General features: G+C 43.4%; 1 protein-coding gene across 6 annotated transcripts in view; it reads right to left on the reverse strand.

Moving 5' to 3' along the window:
- The window catches only part of CNOT10 (CCR4-NOT transcription complex subunit 10), a 68,816-nt gene that overhangs the window by 2,118 nt on the left and 49,572 nt on the right, over positions 1-17,126 (reverse strand). For 4 of the 6 annotated variants that reach the window (XM_040479669.1, XM_040479668.1, XM_040479665.1 and 1 more), the window contains exons 14-17: positions 5,796-5,930; positions 2,723-2,853; positions 1,523-1,558; positions 1,195-1,322 (exon numbers count right to left, since the gene is read on the reverse strand). In XM_040479669.1, the coding sequence (XP_040335603.1) occupies positions 1,195-1,322; positions 1,523-1,558; positions 2,723-2,853; positions 5,796-5,930 (430 nt within the window). The remainder of the gene's footprint in view (positions 1-1,194; positions 1,323-1,522; positions 1,559-2,722; positions 2,854-5,795; positions 5,931-17,126) is intronic. The other 2 variants (XM_040479667.1, XM_040479666.1) reach the window with 1 other exon arrangement.

Consider the following 17,126-nt stretch of genomic DNA (forward strand, 5'->3'; position numbering starts at 1 on the left):
GCGAGATCGTGACCTGGCTGAAGTCGGACGCTTAACCGACTGCGCCACCCAGGCACCCCGAGCAGTGAGTTTTTCAACTCCTTCCCCGTCAACTTGTGTGACTCAACTTCGAGATGACAGCACACACGTTTCCCTGGACAGTCCCATCACTTAACTTTTCTGATTTGGGATCAGAAGTGCCGACGAGACGCCACTAAGTTAACTAAATATCACTCTTGGCTATTTCGGCACGGTAAGGTTCTTCAATGCTATACACAATATGGTGGACTTCCTAGGAAATTTCCAGGAGCCACCATCATCTCTGGAGAACAGGTTCAGTTTCAATGTCAGTTCCCCCGACAAGCATACAGGGACGTGGGCCCTCTCACGTGCTGCTGGTGAATATACCGTTTGGCACAAACTCTCCGTATTTGAAGTCTTAGAATTCTGCATCGCTCTGACCTTGCAATTCCCTTCTTAGGCAGGGTCGTGGCATGCCTACCTGTTTACTGTCTTATTCCCGTGGCCTACTGAGAAGTAAGTGCTCAGACACTTGCTGAATGATTATCCTTTTGAGGAATTACCCCTTTCTGAGTCTGGAGCTGCCACTGGTGATACATCTTCCCCTTCTATAGGGAAGGGTCCGTGACTCATCCGGGGATGGGCGGGAATCCTAAAGAGGCTCAATCAAAACCTTCCCGGGGTCCTAGTGATGACGCACCATCTCAGCGGTAGGATTCAGGGGTGCATTTCAGGGACAGGCTGCCAGCTCTCGGTCTGAAGTCTCTTGCTTTAGTGCTCCAGCCCCACGGTTCGTACCCTGCCACCCATGACCAGTCTCTGCAGCTTCTAGCGTGTCCTTCGACAGCTCTTTTATGCACATACAAAAGGTCCTTTCACTTAGCAAGTCTCGGATATGTCATCATTTATGGAACACAGAGTTTACAGCTGCATGTGTTCGGCTATATGGATGCACCATTATTCAGATGATCCCTTATTTACACTGGTTTCCAGTCTTTTGAAATTTTAATTATTAAAACCATCAGGAAGAACTCTCCAGTAAATGCCTAGTTCATTTTCAATAGCTGATCGGTTGTTTACCTCGCAAGGGTATTTTTAAGCTTGGGAAAGTAATATTCTGATTTTTAACAAACTGACCAGAGCCTCAAACTCAGCAACAAGACCCACAGACTGCAAACCTTTCGCTGGCCTCACCTGGTGCAGACACTTTCGAGCCTTGTCGTATTCGCTCCGCAGACAGTAGGCGCTGCCGAGATTGAACAGCATCACGGTCCTGGCAGAGGTGACGGAACTGGGGTAGCACTGGGGAGCCCGCTTCCCAGCTGGGGAAAAAGAGCGCGGACCGTGCTGAAGAGGCCAGGGCAAGGGCAAGAGTGCCACCCAATCGACCGCCCCAGCGGCTGCGCAGAATAGAGCTCAGCCCTATTTTTAGGCTGACAAATGAAGGACACAGAAGGCTTGAGTCTACATCTTTGGGATGTGAGCCAGGCTACTTTAAGTATTTACGAAACTTCTTACTCACAGGATTCCATTGCTTCATTTTCACCTTTGTCCGATCCTACAAAGACAAGAAAACAAACCTGAGGGGGTAGGACAACACAGCGTATTTTCTAGAAACCTAGTCTGTTTATGAAATGGAAAATCCACTCTATCGAAGCAATCTCTCAGTATGTCGCGGGAGGCTCTACCGGAGGGTACCAGCAGGTAGCCCCCTCCCCCCATGCCTGCATAATAATCTCGAATACAATGAATGCCAGTCTTGCTTCCTTAAAAACTTAGCCATGATTTAAAACTCACTTTTGAATGCTTTCTACTTTTCCCTGGACTGCTGAATCCCTCCAAAGAGAAAAATACAGTATGAGACTCAAAACAAATCGTTCTAGAGGTGCCTGGGTGGCTCAGTCGGTTAAGTGTTAGATTCTTTTTTTTTTTTTTAATTTTTTTAATGTTTATTTATTTCTGAGAGACAGAGAGGGAGAGAGAGAGAGAGAGAGAGAGAGCGAGTGAGCAGGGGAGGGGCAGAGAGAGAGGGAGACACAGAATCCAAAGCAGGCTCCAGGCCCTGAGCTGTTGGCACAGAGCCCAACGCGGGGCTCAAACTCTTGCACTGAGATCATGACCTGAGCTGAAGTCAAACGCTCAAGCCACTGAGCCAGCCAGGTGCCCCTAAGTGTCAGATTCTTGATAATGCCTCAGGTTGATATCTTGCAGGCTGCAGGATCAAGCCCCGGGGTTGGGCTTTGCACTGAGCGTGAAGCCTGCTTGGGGTTCTCTCTCCCTCTGTGCCCGGCTCCCATTCATGTACACACGCTCTCTCAAAATAAATACACACAAACGTTTCAAAACAAAACAAATTTTTCTAATACTACCATGCTTTCAAAAGTGAAAACTGATTTAAAAGAGTCTCTCTTTTCTTTTTGGTAAGTAATCTCTACATTCAACACGGGGCTCGAACTCATGACCCCGAGATCAGAGTTGCACGTTCTACCAACTAAGCCAGCCAGGCACCCCTCTATAATGAGCATTTAGACCATATGATAATCAACTCCCAGATCTACCCAGCAAACAATTACTACAAAGTACGTACAGCCAAATTTGTAGACGGCCAACCTAAAATCTCCTTCCCTTTCCAACTGTGCCCTTAAATTTCCACACATCCTGAGTTACAACAGGAAGGGCGTGGAAATGGTGACCAGTGCTGATCAAATGTGTCCTCACGAACCTTGGTCCTGTTCATTTGAAGAGATGCCCAAGGAAACATCAGTGACATTCTCGGGGTTCAAGTGAGTAATGGCATCAGATATCCTGTCCAGAGAGATGAGGGCTTCTGCAGCATATAAATGGCCCAAAAACCTAAATGAAATAAACAGATCACATACACACAACACCCAGTGTGTAACAAGCTTTGGTGTACATATGCTTCATGCATTTCACGTCTATACATGGATTAATTAAGGGCTAAATTTTATCTCTTTATAAAAGTATCTTAAAATATACAACAATTGTTTCTATTAGCTAAGCTGGAACAAATGACATGTGTCGATTCAGAAAGCAGCTGACAACAGGCAAACATACTGTTCTGTTTATGCAGAAAGTAACATCAACATGAAGCTCTGTTTTAGAATGAAGTTCTAAAACAGCAGCTCGGTCGAAGGATGAAGCCATCAGGCTCTGCTGCTGGACGGGTCCAGAGACAGCGGAGGGCCAGACTGGACTGAGACCAGATGCGGGTTGGACCAACTCTACTTCTATTCCAAAGGTCTCCTGCTTTGTCCAATCTATTTTATGCCCACTGACGTCAGGACGGATACACATCCTCCTGGCTTACAACAGCCTGCTTCTTCCAGTCCTTTGCTTACAAGATGATTTTTCCCTACGGTCACCTGATTGGTTTTTCAAAAATAAAACAGGATTAGATATTTTACACGCTTTCTGAAAATCTTAATGACTTTTTCTACACGAGAACAAAACAAAACTTTTATGGATTTAAAGTTCTCCAAGTTTGGTCCCACGTTTCTATATCCGGTCACTATTCCCACCCCCTGAGAGATGGCTCTCCATCCCACCAGACAGTGTCCTGGGCTGGGCACACCCACTGCTCCCCAGGGGCCTTGCCTTCTTGGGCAAGCCTGGCCTCATCCCCACAAGCCAATATCTACTCCTCTTCTTTTTTTAAAGATTTACTTACTTAGGATTTTATTTTTAAAGTAATCTGTACATCTATGATGGGGCTTGAACTCACAACACCAAGATCAAGAGTTGCAGACTCCACTGACTGAACCAGTCAGGGGCCCCCCCATATATTTTTTTTAATATTTTTACTTACTTAATTTATTTAATCTCTATGCCCAACTCCTTTTAAATGGTTAGCTCAGGTCTCACCTACTATAGCTAGCCTGCCCCAACTGAATCTGTCCCCATGAATCTCAAGCCCTCCAATTTTAGGCTTTTTTCAATATAATCTATTTAGGGATTTTTAAATATGCATTAACTACTCAAGAGCTCTTTAATTTTTTACTAAGGTATTTCTTCTAAGTAGCAGGAGCTGCAATGACTTTTTACTTTGCTTCTCCACCAAAAATACTCTAATAGACGGACTAGTTTTTAAAAGATCAGTAACTTCAATTATATTTTGAAATAAGATAATTTGAAGTTTTTCTTTAGTATCCACAAGCCGGTAGTCATCGCAGAACACAAACACATATATCTAAAGAACTAGTTCAAATTGTTTTCTGTGAATTCACTTCAAGACACTTTCCGTTTCTAGCCAAATGCAACGCCTTCGTGACACCCGGAGCCAAGGAACCTTCGACTACGTGTCCAGAAAGCAGTAAGCCGTGAGGGGGGTCGGGCTGCTGAGCTGCCAGATGCACAACGAGCTACCTGTCTTTACTGGGAAGACGACGGACAGTGATCTCGCTGGGAAGACGGACAGTGATCTCGCTGCTCACTAAGACACCAACACCCAGGAAAGGAGAGTTAAGAGAATCAAGAAAGAAATGACCGGACATGGCTTGGCCAATCCCCTGAAAGTTCACACATGAACTTAGAAACCCTCCAACAGAGGGCACGAGCCTCCTTGGGATTTATCTGAGAATAGGGACCACGATGTCAACCCAAGAATTTTAAGCAGCAGTGAGGACTTGGGTCTCATTTCTGTGCAAAGGAAAAACAGAACACCGCTCTCGCTCTTGCACTGGCCGAGCGCGTCGCAGCCACAGCCTGAGTGCTGGATCGTGGCGATGGCTGTGGCAGCCGACTGGGCTCGCTGGGACTTCGCTGGGGCTTCATGGAGCTGGGCGACGGAGCCTCCCCTCAGTGGGAGCCCGCCTGCCTCCAGCTGGAACTCAGGCTCCCTCCCGGCCCGGTCGCTGGATGAGGTTTTCTTGCAGAAGGGCAGCTGTCTTAGGTCTGAATTGTGACAGTCGCTTACCTCACCGGATGCTCTCTTACTTTTTTTTTTTTTTTTTTGAAATACAAACGTGTGTTTGGGGAACACTGGCCTGAAACAGCCTTAATCGATGTTAATTTTAGATGCTTGTATACAGCAATATGTTTTCTTGAAGACAAAAATAATTAAACCTTAGCAGAATTATTCCTCAGAGTACGATCTCACAATTCTAAGCACTGCACATTATAAACAAGACCAGTAAAAAGCAAGAGTAAGTAATTATATTTTGGAGATCATAAGTATTCACCCACAGGATGAATGAGAAAAACAACTGTCCTAATGGTACGCAGAGCATTTGTGGCTTTGAGTAAAAGCCACATACAAAGATTCAGAGGACGCTGCTTCTCATTCAATTTCCATAAAAGGAAAGATGTGCTTTAGCAAATTTTAGAATGACAATGACACTACTAGTGAAGAGGCCTCTGCGGAGTTGGAATAAAACTCCTGTACTCAGAATGCTTGTTGGCCCCTTTAAACCACAGTCCTTGCATCAGAATTATCCCGTTGAAGAAACTCCTTTTCGTGTGGGTCTTCTCCCTGAGGACTCCCTTTATCTTGGGGACCAATATGTGGACACGCGCTCCACACAGGCCCAGCAGCGGACAGGAGACACTGTGCAGTTCCCACTTCCTGACGCTCTGTCCCGCAAACGCTATCGCTGTTAATCCTTGAGGTACAAGGGAAAAGAGCCTAACGCAGAATTACCAAATTAATGCTTCAATCAGTTGCCTTGTCTAGATAATATGTATCCCACCGAGGGGGCAAAAAGCAGCAATATGCACCAAAAACTAACGAAAACCTCCACACAAAACAAACCCGGACGCACAGGGCAAGCCACACTTACTTAAGGGATCCTGACAGCTTGGGCTGCTGAAGAAGTTTATCTGCGTGATTCAAAGCCATAAGGTTATCACCTAAAGCCAGAGCCACGTAAGCACTGCAGGCAAGTATGGAGCATCTGGAACACAAAAGGGAAGGGCTGAAAACCTGAGTTACAAAATTGACAGCAGCTGTATTTGTTATTAAATAGGAAAGAAGGCCCTGATTATAGCTGTGACAATCTGGAAAGGAGGAAGCCACAGGTAAGCGTTAGGATGATGGAGAAACTATCATCTAAGGCACGGTGTGCGGCTATTTACCTAAATCATCTGTAGCTTCCACCCAGCTGACTCCCATCTCTAACAAAATAACCAAAAGAGATACAATATATATTTTGCCTGTCAAAAAAATAATGCAGTTACGGGCCTAGTGAGAACTTACTTCCCACAGAACATTTAACATCCTGGAAATACAGTTACAGAAGCAGATCTTATTTTTTCAAACCTATTTCCTGAAGAAATACAATTAAGCTACTAACAAATCCACTTAGCTTCCTGTAAAGTGTTCCTCTCTGAGCCTGTTAAGTCTACAGTTCTCCCTAAGCAACGGTATCAAGAGTAACTAAAAGAATTTCTTGCCTACATACTTTGTGAATATTCAAGAAAGAAATCAGGCTGAAAAGCTACATGTGAAGATAAGAAAATTCAGCTTACACTGATTTTGCTAAGTTGGGCTGGAAAGCTAAATTTCTATTCGGTTTTCTACTTAACAGGCAGCTCATTTACAGTGGGTCTAGCCAAGGACTTGGCAGTAATAGATCACTTGAATGTTAAACAACCGCTCTAAAAAGCAATCTTAAAATAAACCCCTGTCAAGTAGAAATGAGGTCTGAATGGCCAACCACAAGGGAACCAACGAAGATACAGGGTTTTGAGCTATGTTTACAAATTACAGTACATATGTGTATCATTAAGTGCATTCGGGTTGTGATTTCAGTCTAAGCAAAATGTAACCGCTGCACCACCGCAGTTTTCTAGTAATCTGAAATCCTCTGACTAGAAACGGCCCTTCTGAAAGCACAGTGGGGCAAATCCAGAAGTGGTCTGCTGTTTCCGCTTCACTGGATGACTCCTGGTTTCTGGAACCTTGGAAACTTGTCCACTGAAGGCAAAGTGCTCCCTCGGCATCGAAGAACACAGAAAGGTAGACTGGTCCCAGAGGAAACACAAGGAAATGGACATTTACGGCCTTAAGCCACAATGGTAGGGCTGGAAGAGTGCCTAATGCGATCCCTTGTTTTATGAAGGTAGAAACTGAAATCCAAAGTCATTAAATATATTCCCTAGCTTAGAGTGTGTGACTTGAGTCGGGACTAATATTGATCCCCAATTCACCGCCCTTCCCATCCGATCACATTGGTACTGTATGAGTTCACAGGACAGCCTACAGATAAAACAGAAAGGAAGGATTATGTTACGATTTTTCTAATGCATGTGTACCTATGCACACATAGGTACTCAAACTCGTTTTTTTAAAAGGGAAGAAAACAGGGGTGCCTGGCTGGCTCAGTCAGTAGAGCATGTGACTCTTGATCTCAGGGCTGTGAATTCAAGCCCCACATTGGGCATGGAGCCTACTTAAAAAAAATAATAATAAAATAAAATAAAATAATAAAATATAAATAAAATAAAATGGAAGCAACCAATGTACTCCAAACATCAGAAGTTTCAATTTTCTAACTGAACTCCTAACTTAAAATCTGAACCCTGTTCACAGAAAAGAGCGAAAGCAGGCAAGGAGTGTCATTCTCAAAGGGATATGTCTGTGTTTCCAGGAGCTGTCTCGACCAGCCAGGCTGCTCTGTGGCCACAGCCCCTGGGCAACATCCCCTTCCTCATGGGCCCAGAGGAGGGAGACCTTGGCTAGTTCTCTGCCCTGCGCAGAAGCTCCTCAGTGCCTAGCTCTGTCCTGAGATTAAGGGGGACTTAATTTCCTCTTTTGGCTTATTTGTAGTTTTCACTTTATTGTTTTTTAAAAATTTGCCGTGAGAAAATTTTGCTTTAGGTTTGTTTATTTTGAGAGAAAGACAGCGCAAGTGGTGGTGGTGGGGGGGGGGGATGGCAGAGAGAGAGACAGGGAGAGAGAGAGGGAGGGAGAGAGGGAGGGAGAGAGGGAGGGAGAGAATATCCCAAGCAGGCTCGGCGTTGCCAGCACCGAGAGCCAGAACTCACAAAGTCGGGAGACCACGACCTGAGACGAAGCCAAGAGTCAAGACGCCTCACTGACTGAGCCACCCAGGTGCCCTGTAGTTTCCATTTTAAAATAGCAACGAATACTCATTCACTAGCCAGGTACGTATGTACTGCTGATGAAGACAAACGGCTGTTAAGGCCTGAGTCTCCATCTCCAGAGGCCCAAGGCCTCCCATGGGCTTAGGGCCTATACGAATGACCATCACAAAGTTTCATGTCCATTTTCATTCATGACTTGGCCGAAGGTCAGGGCAAAACATAAGCTCCTTAAAAGCAGAAGCCCACTATCTTTTGTCTCCTGCCCAGAGACTACCCCAACTCCTCAGCATCTGTGCAGGCGGTGTCTAACAGGTAAGGCCACAGCTTTCAGTGTTTTTTCTGACTCAGGCACCCAGACCTCTACCTGTCCTGCTGGGAGGCTGCCTCGAGGACATAGCTCCCTCAGGGGAATGTCCCGCAAGCTGTGGGGCCTGGCGTCCGGGACGGCCACACCTCGGGGCGGGCTTGCTGGGAAAAGCCTGCCCCAGCCTCTCCCGACAGTGGGGGGCTATTACTGCTCCAGCCCCCTGTCAAGCCCACTTTGGGTCCAGAAATCAGTCATGTAAGACTGCAGCAGGTTCCTGTTACCCAGGAAGTCCAAACTGCAGTCATGTACCAGGTACAATGTGGTTTCCTCAACTTTTACCTCTTCTCCCAGAAGGTATCGTGTCAAATCACGACGACGATCTTTCTTGTCAAAAATACTCATGTATGTGAACGTGGAACTCTGTGGGCTGGCATTCTGATCAAGAGCTGTCAGGACTAAGCAAGCATCACTGCACGAAACTCAAGCCAGCATTTATGGCTCCTCTTTCCTCGGTGCCTCACAATCTGCCCCAGCTTCTCATCCTCCTCCTTTCATCCTCCTTTGCCTCTTAGGAGTCAACACTCCACTGTGCGTAATTCCTGCAGGGCTCTAACACTGACAACACACACAGCTCGGTGTACCAAGCCCCTGGAGAACTCACTTTACTTTTGAGAGCTGCTACTTAAAATACCGAGCCCCCCCCCCCCACCCCTACCCCACTGCTTCCTCGAGTCACTGTCCAATCTGCTTTACCAAGCACTCAGTGGATCTGACAGGTCACCAGACTGGAAGAACTATACCTCAAGGGAAGAGACACAGAGCTTCTCCCGGCCCCTCTCCCCCTCCCACGGAGGGTCTGACACAACCCCACATTCTCTCTCCTCTGCATGCTGGAGGAGCTCGTTCTGGGTCCACAGACCGTCAACCCTCGGAAAGGAGAGAACAAAAAAGACAAGAAAAGAGAAAGGAAAGAAATGGGGGTGAGGACTTTCCTTAAAGCACCAAATTACAGCAACAAGCCACGTAAGACTGGGCATCAAAATCTGCCAAGCCACACACACTGTGAGTGAAATGAATGTAAAACAAATGTCTGAAATCGTTTAACCCTTATTAAGAGAGGCTAAAATGGGGGTAAACTTACTCACCGTTTGTCAAAGGAAAATACATTTACAAAGCAATCTTATAGCTAACATTGTTTGAAAAACTGGCCCCAAAAAATCCAATGAAGAGGGGCGCCTGGGTGGCTCGGCTGGTTGAACGTCTGACTCTTGATTTCAGCTCAGGTCACGATTTCATGGTTTGTGAGCTCGAGTCCTGCATCAGGCTCTGCACTGACAGCACGGAGCCTGCTTGGGATTCTGCCTCCCTCTCTCTCTGCTCCTCTACTGCCCGTGCTTGCTCTCTCTCAAAAATAAATAGACAAACATTAAACACACAAAAAATCCAACACAGAATTTCTTCTGGGTCACCTTGGGTGGCTCAGTCGGTTGAGTGTCCAACTTTGACTTAGCTCATGATCTCACGGTTTGTGAGTTCGAGACCTGCATCGGGCTCGGTCAGCACAGTGCCAGCTTCGGATCCTCTGGCCCCACCTTCTGCCCCTTCCCGGCTTGCATACTCTCTTTCTCAAAAATAAACAAACATTAAAAAAATACAAACGGGAGCACCTGGGTGGCTCAGTCGGTTAAGCGTCTGACTTCGGCTCAGTTCATGATCTTGTAGTCTGTGAGTTCGAGCTCCGCGTCGGGCTCTGTGCTGACAGCTCGGAGCCTGGAGCCTGCTTCGGATTCTGTGTCTCCCTCTCCCTCTGCCCCTCCCCAACTTGTGCTCTGTCTCACTCTGTCTCTCAAAAATAAATAAATGTTAAAAAAAAAAAATAAAAAAGGATTTCTTCCAAGCTGATTATGGTACTAGATTTTATAATTAAAAAAAAAATAATAATAATAATGAGGGCGCCTGGCTGGCTCAGTTGGTAGGTCACACAACTCTTGATCTTGGGGTCATGAGTTCGAGCCCGACTGTGCGTATGGAGCCTACTTAAAAAAAAAAAATCTTTCAAACTATTTCCATGTATTTACAATAATCTCCAAAATGTTAAACTTTTCAACTCTCAAATCTTAAGAAAATTTAAGAGTTAAATAAGTTTTTCACTTCATGTCTTCCATAAACATTTTGCTTTCTAATAACAGTTTTCTGCCAAAAAGCTTACTCACACACCCCAAATCCAAAACAAACAGAAGCCCAGCACAAAGAAGCTGAAAAAAGGTTTTTTCAACCAAATCTACCATCCCAAAGGACCCAGTCCTAGCCTAGGCAGCAAATAAGATTCCTGAAGCCACAGACAAAGCATTTTATGCACAGGACCTGAAGACCACCCAACCCCATTCGCTTACTTGCTAAAAAAGAACAGTAAGGCCTAGAGGGGTTAAATGATTTGTTAAATGGCTCGGTGGCCCTAAGGGGCTTCCACAGAATGGCAGACGACCGAAGAATCATCCGAACCCTGCTGATAATGCGAAAGAAATGTCACACAGGCATGTTCCTTCTTTGGTAGAGTTGATTCTAAATGGACACATTTCAGTAAGGACCACATACTCGGTTGTAAGAGCACCAAGAGGTTCAAAAGATTATCAGCCATAATTCCGTTTCAGGTAGGTCTCATGAGCTAGAATATAACCACTGGACTAAAACCGAAAACAAATAAGATTCTTTTTTTGTTTGTTTATTTATTTATTGTGAGAGAAAGAGAGAGTGTACAAGTGGTAGGTAGGTAGGTAGGTAGGTAGGTAGAGAGAGAGAGAGAGAGAGAGAGAGAGAGAGAGAGAGAGAGAGAGAGAATCCCAAGCAGGCTCCATACAGTCAACATGGAGTCCAATGCGGGCTTGAACCCACGAACCCGGAGACCACGACCTGAGCCAAAGTCAGATGCTTAACCGACTGAGCCATATAAGCACCCCAAAATTGGATTAAGTACACTAGAACTGTCTGTCATATTTATGTTATTAAGCATTTGTTTGATTCATCTTTTTCCCATAAAAGCTGGGTCTTAAGAGGCCCCTTTTAACTGAATGGGAAATCACTCACTTAGTATCAGAGTCTAAATGAACTCATTAAAGTTCCTTAATTTATACTTGTTAAATAACTGGGCTTAATTAAATTTGATCTGAGCACTTTCTTTTTATCCATTTTTATAGTTTCTTAAAAAAAAAGACAAATTGAAATTTCACTTTTATTTTGTATGCTGTAATTAAAATTTTCTCATACAGACATTTCCCATGTGGGCCCCCAAATTATTTCCTATTATTTTTCAGTTCTGTTACACATTTTTCCCCAAGTTCTAGACAGATTCCATTTTAGTTTAAGAAATTAAAGGTTCAGCTAATATCACAATCTCGGAATGAATAACAAAGATGCCCTATTAAATGCAGACTCAGTACATACCCAAGACTGCTATTAAACCACTAAGCAATAATGAAATGTTGGTATGTGACTGATCATATGAACTTACTTCTTTACTCTTAGTAACATATTAGTATGCAAAAGAATTAAGCTGAGACCTTACCTCTTATCATATGTAAGTTAACTCAAAATGGATCAAAGACCTAAATGTAACAGCCAAAACTATAAAAGTCTTAGAGGAAAACATAGGGGTAAACCAACATGACCTTGGACTTGGTAAAGGATTCTGAGATATGACACAGAAAGCATGATCAAAGAAAAAAAAAATAGGTAAGTTGAGTATCATTGAAATGAAAAACTTTTACCTCAATTCTATTTTTTTTAACCTCAATTAAAATGAAAAACTTTTGTGATTCAAAAGCTACCTTCAAAAAAGTGAGAAGACAACCCACAGAATGGGAAAAAATATTTGTAAATCACGTATCTGATAAGGGTCTTGTGTCTGGAATACGTAAAGAACTCTTACAAGTCAACAATAAAAGGGTAATAACCCAATTACAAAATAGGCAAAGGATGTGCATGAACATTTCTCCCAGGAAGATACACAAATGCCCAACGAGCACATGACAAGAAGCTCAATATCATTAGTCTTCAGGGAAAGGCAAAACTAACCCACCTCGAGACGCCAGTTCACACCCGCAACAATGTACAATCAAACTGCGGGCAAATAACAAGTGCTGGTGAGGATGTGAACAAACTGGAATCCTCACACACTGTTGGTGGGATTATAAAATGGTACGACCCTTTTAGGAAACAGTCTGGCAATTGCTCAAATGAGAAACAGAATTACTATGTGACCTGGCAATTCTACTTCTAGGTAAATATCCAAGAAAGGTAAAAACATATGCCTACACAGAAATTTGTACACAAATGCAGAGAGCAGCATTATTCACAATAGCTTTAAGACAAATAATCCAGGGGTGCCTGGCTGGCTCAGTTGGTAGAGCACATGACTCTCGATCTCAGGGTTTTAAGTTTGAGCCCCACGTTGGGTGTGGAGATTACTTAAAAATAAAGAAATAAAAAAAATCTTAAAAACAGACAAATAATCCAAATGTCTTCCAATGGATGAATGGATACATAAGGTATATCCATATGATGAAATATTATTCAGCAATAAAAACGACTATGGTACATGCTACGACTTGGATGAACCCTGAAAACATTATCCTAAGTGAAAGAAGCCAGTCATAAAAGCCCATATATTATTTTGATTCCACTCATATGAATGTCCAGAACAGAAAAATCCATAGAGTTAGAAGGTACATTAATGAGGGCTGGGGAGCAGACTGGGGGCAGAGGAAGGACAGTGAAAAGGGTGCCTGGGTTCTTTCTGAGGTGATAAAGTGTTCTAAAAGTGACTGTCGTGATGGTTGCAAAACTCTGTGAATATACTAAAAACCACTGGATTGTAAATTTTAAAAGGGCAAATAGTATGATTTTGAGTTATATCTCAATAAATCCATTTTTAAAACGTAAGGTAAAGGGCACCTGGGTGGCTCAGTCAGTTAAACATCTGACTCTTGATCTCGGCTCAGGTCACGACTGGGCTCTATGCTGACAGTGTGGAGCCTACTTGGGACTCTCTCTCCCTCTCTCTCTGCCTCTCTCAAAATAAACAAACTTAACAAAAATGAAAAAAAAAACATAACGTATCAGTAGACAGTAAATGTTTGGCTGTTTTGTTTTTTGTTTTAAATTAGAAAGATTAAAAGAAAAGAATGCCTTTATAACTAATTGTTTACAAGAAAATCATGATCTCTCAAATGCATGTGGAAACATTAATATTTCAATCACAGCAGAGAGCCAAAATATCAATCCTGCACAACTGTCTTCATTCTAAGATTCATTTGGACATTAGGCCTTTTAAAGACAAAAATGTCAGACTTTAAGCTGTATTACAAAGATGTAATCATCAAGACAGGATGGTACTGGCACAAAAACAGACACTCAGATCAATGAAACAGAATAGAGAACCCGGAAATGGACCCACAAACGTATGGCCAACGAATCTTTGACAAAGCAGGAAAGAATATCCAATGGAATAAAAACAGTCTCTTCAGTAAGTGGTGCTGGGAAAACCAGACAGCGACATGCAGAAAAATGAACCTAGACCACTTTCTTACACCAGACACAAAAATAAATTCAAAATGGATGAAAGACCTAAACGTAAGACAGGAAGCCATCAAAATCCTCGAGGAGAAAGCAGGCAAAAACCTCTTTGATCTTGGCCACAGCAACTTCTTACTCAACATGTCTCCGGAGGCAAGGGAAACCAAAGCAAAAATGAACTACTGGGACCTCATCAAAATTAAAAGCTTCTGCACAGTGAAGGAAACAATCAGCAAAAATAAAAGGCAACTGATGGAATGGGAGAAGACATCTGCAAACGACATATGAGATAAAGGGTTAGTATCCAAAATCTACAAAGAACTTATCAAACTCAACACCCAAAAAACAAATAATCCAGTGAAGACATGGGCAAAAGATGTGAATAGACACTTCTCCAGAGAAGACATCCAGATGGCCAACTGACACATGAAAAAATGCTCCACATCACTCATCATCAGGGAAATAGAAATCAAAACCACAATGAGATACCACCTCACACCTGTCAGAATGGCTAACAATAACTCAGGCACCAACAGATGTTGGCGAGGATGTGGAGAAAGAGGATCTCTTTTGCATTGTTGGTGGAAATGCAAGCTGGTGCAGCCACTCTGGAAAACAGTATGGAGGTTCCTCAAAAAATTAAAAATAGAACTACCCTACGACCCAGCAATTGTACTACTAGGTATTTATTTATCCAGGGGATACAGGTGTGCTGTTTCGAAGGGGCACATGCACCCCCATGTTTATAGCAGCACTATCCACAACAGCCAAAGTATGGAAAGAGCCCAGATGTCCATTGACGGATGAATGGATAAAGAAGATGTGGTATATACACACAATGGAGTATTACTCGGCAACCAAAAAGAATGAAATCTTGCCATTTGCAACTATGTGGATGGAACTGGAGGGTATTATGCTAAGTGAAATTAGTCAGTCAGAGAAAGACAAAAATCATACGACTTCATTCATACGAGGACTTTAAGAGACAAAACAAATGGACATAAGGGAAGGGGAAAAAAGTAACATAAAAACAGGGAGGGGGACAAAACATAAGAGAGTCTTAAATATGGAGAACAAATGGAGGGTTAATGGAAGGGTTGTGGGAGAGGGATGGGCTAAATGGGTTAAGAGGCATTAAGGAATCTACTCCTAAAATCATTGTTGCACTATATGCTAACAGACTTGGATGTAAATTAAAAAAAAAAAAAAAACAACAAATGGGGCGCCTGGGTGGCTCAGTCAGTTAAGCGGCTGACTTCAGCTCAGGTCATGATCTCGCCGTCTGTGAGTTCGAGCCCCGCGTCGGGCTCTGTGCTGACAGCTCAGAGCCTGGAGCCTGTTTCAGATTCTGTGTCTCCCTCTCTCTGACCCTCCCCCATTCATGCTCTGTCTCGGTCTCAAAAATAAATAAACGTTAAAAAAAATAAATAAAAAAAAAATGTTTCTGAGATATTCAGCTAAAATAAACGGCACGTGAGGAAGCTGGCATAGAAACAGTATTACATATTTGTGAAAACCATGTGTGAACAAATAAAAAACTTCAAACACAGTTCCGAAACCTCAGAGCAGCACTGTCCAACAGAAATGTAATTGGAGCAGGGAATATACTTTTAAATTTTCTAATAGACTGGGTGGCTCAGTCGGTTGAGCATCCGACTTCGGCTCAGGTCATGATCTCGCGGTCCGTGAGTTCGAGCCCCGCGTCGGGCTCTGTGGTGACCGCTCAGAGCCTGGAGCCTGCTTCAGATTCTGCGTCTCCCTCTCTCTCTGACCCTCCCCCATTCATGCTCTGTCTCTCTCTCTCTCAAAAATAAATAAACATTAAAAAAATTTTTTTTAAAAAATAGATAAATTTTCTAATAGAAACATTAAAGAAGGTAGAAGAAACAGGTGAAATTAGTTTTAACATATTTAAAATAACCCAATATACATAAAATATCATTTCAACATGTAATGTAAAAAAAGTTGCTGACACATTTTACGCAGTGTTGGCAGTGAGTTTCGAAATCCCTGGCATCACACATTAAACAGTGCGCCTTCCACGTGCTTGGTAGAGATGTGGGAGTGGCTGTGCCACCCCGTACCACAACTGTAGGGTCTACGGAGTAGTACGTGGCAAGAATTCTCTTTTCGTTAAGAAACTGAGCTTTCCATGACATGCCAGAATGCGGAACTGACCAGGTATGAATCATTACTGGTTATATTTCCCAACATCATATATGCAGAATTGTATTACTTTTTGCAAAATTTCAAAATACCTTAACGTTTTAGTTTTTTTTTCAGTCAGCTCTACCCCCAATGTGGGGCTTGAACTCAGAACCCCAAGATGAAAGTCACATGCTCTACTGACTTAACCTAACCCATGTGCCCCAAAACCTTAAAATTTTAAGAGCGATTAATTTATATACAGCAAAATGCATAACTTTAAGGGTACAATTTGATGAGTTTGGATGTATACATGTAACCACTAGCCCAATCAAGATACAGAACATTTCTATCACCCCAGAAAGATCCTTCTAGTCAATTCTGCCCCACCACTGCTGCGATTCCTATCAACCTAAATTTGTTTTGTAGTTTTTGCCTGGCACAGAATGGCATAAATGGAACCATACAGCATGAACTTCACACTGCAGGAGAAGAAAAACAATGTTTTTTAAAAAAAATTTTAGGGGCGCCTGGGTGGCGCAGTCGGTTAAGCGTCCGACTTCAGCCAGGTCACGATCTCACGGTCCGTGAGTTCGTGCCCCGCGTCGGGCTCTGGGCTGATGGCTCAGAGCCTGGAGCCTGTTTCCGATTCTGTGTCTCCCTCTCTCTCTGCCCCTCCCCCGTTCATGCTCTGTCTCTCTCTGTCCCAAAAATAAATAAAAACGTTGAAAAAAAAATTAAAAAAAAAAAATTTAATGTTTATTTTTGAGAGAGAGAGAGATGCAGAGAGAGAGGCAGACACAGAATCGGAAGCAGGCTCCAGGCTCTGAGCTGTCAGCACAGAGCCCAAGGCAGAGCCTGAACCCACAAATCACAAGATCATGACTTCAGCTGAACACTTAACCAACTGAGCCACCCAAGCGCCGCAGAAACACAGAATGTTTTGAGATTCATTCATATTGACTTAAGTATCAATAATTTGTTGTTGATGTTTTGAGAGGAGAGAGAGAGAAAGTGAGCGGGTGCGCAAGAGTGGGCGAGA

Source organism: Herpailurus yagouaroundi, unplaced genomic scaffold, assembly GCF_014898765.1.
Source record: "Herpailurus yagouaroundi ecotype Mexico unplaced genomic scaffold, PumYag 159, whole genome shotgun sequence".
Classification (NCBI taxonomy): domain Eukaryota; kingdom Metazoa; phylum Chordata; class Mammalia; order Carnivora; family Felidae; genus Herpailurus; species Herpailurus yagouaroundi.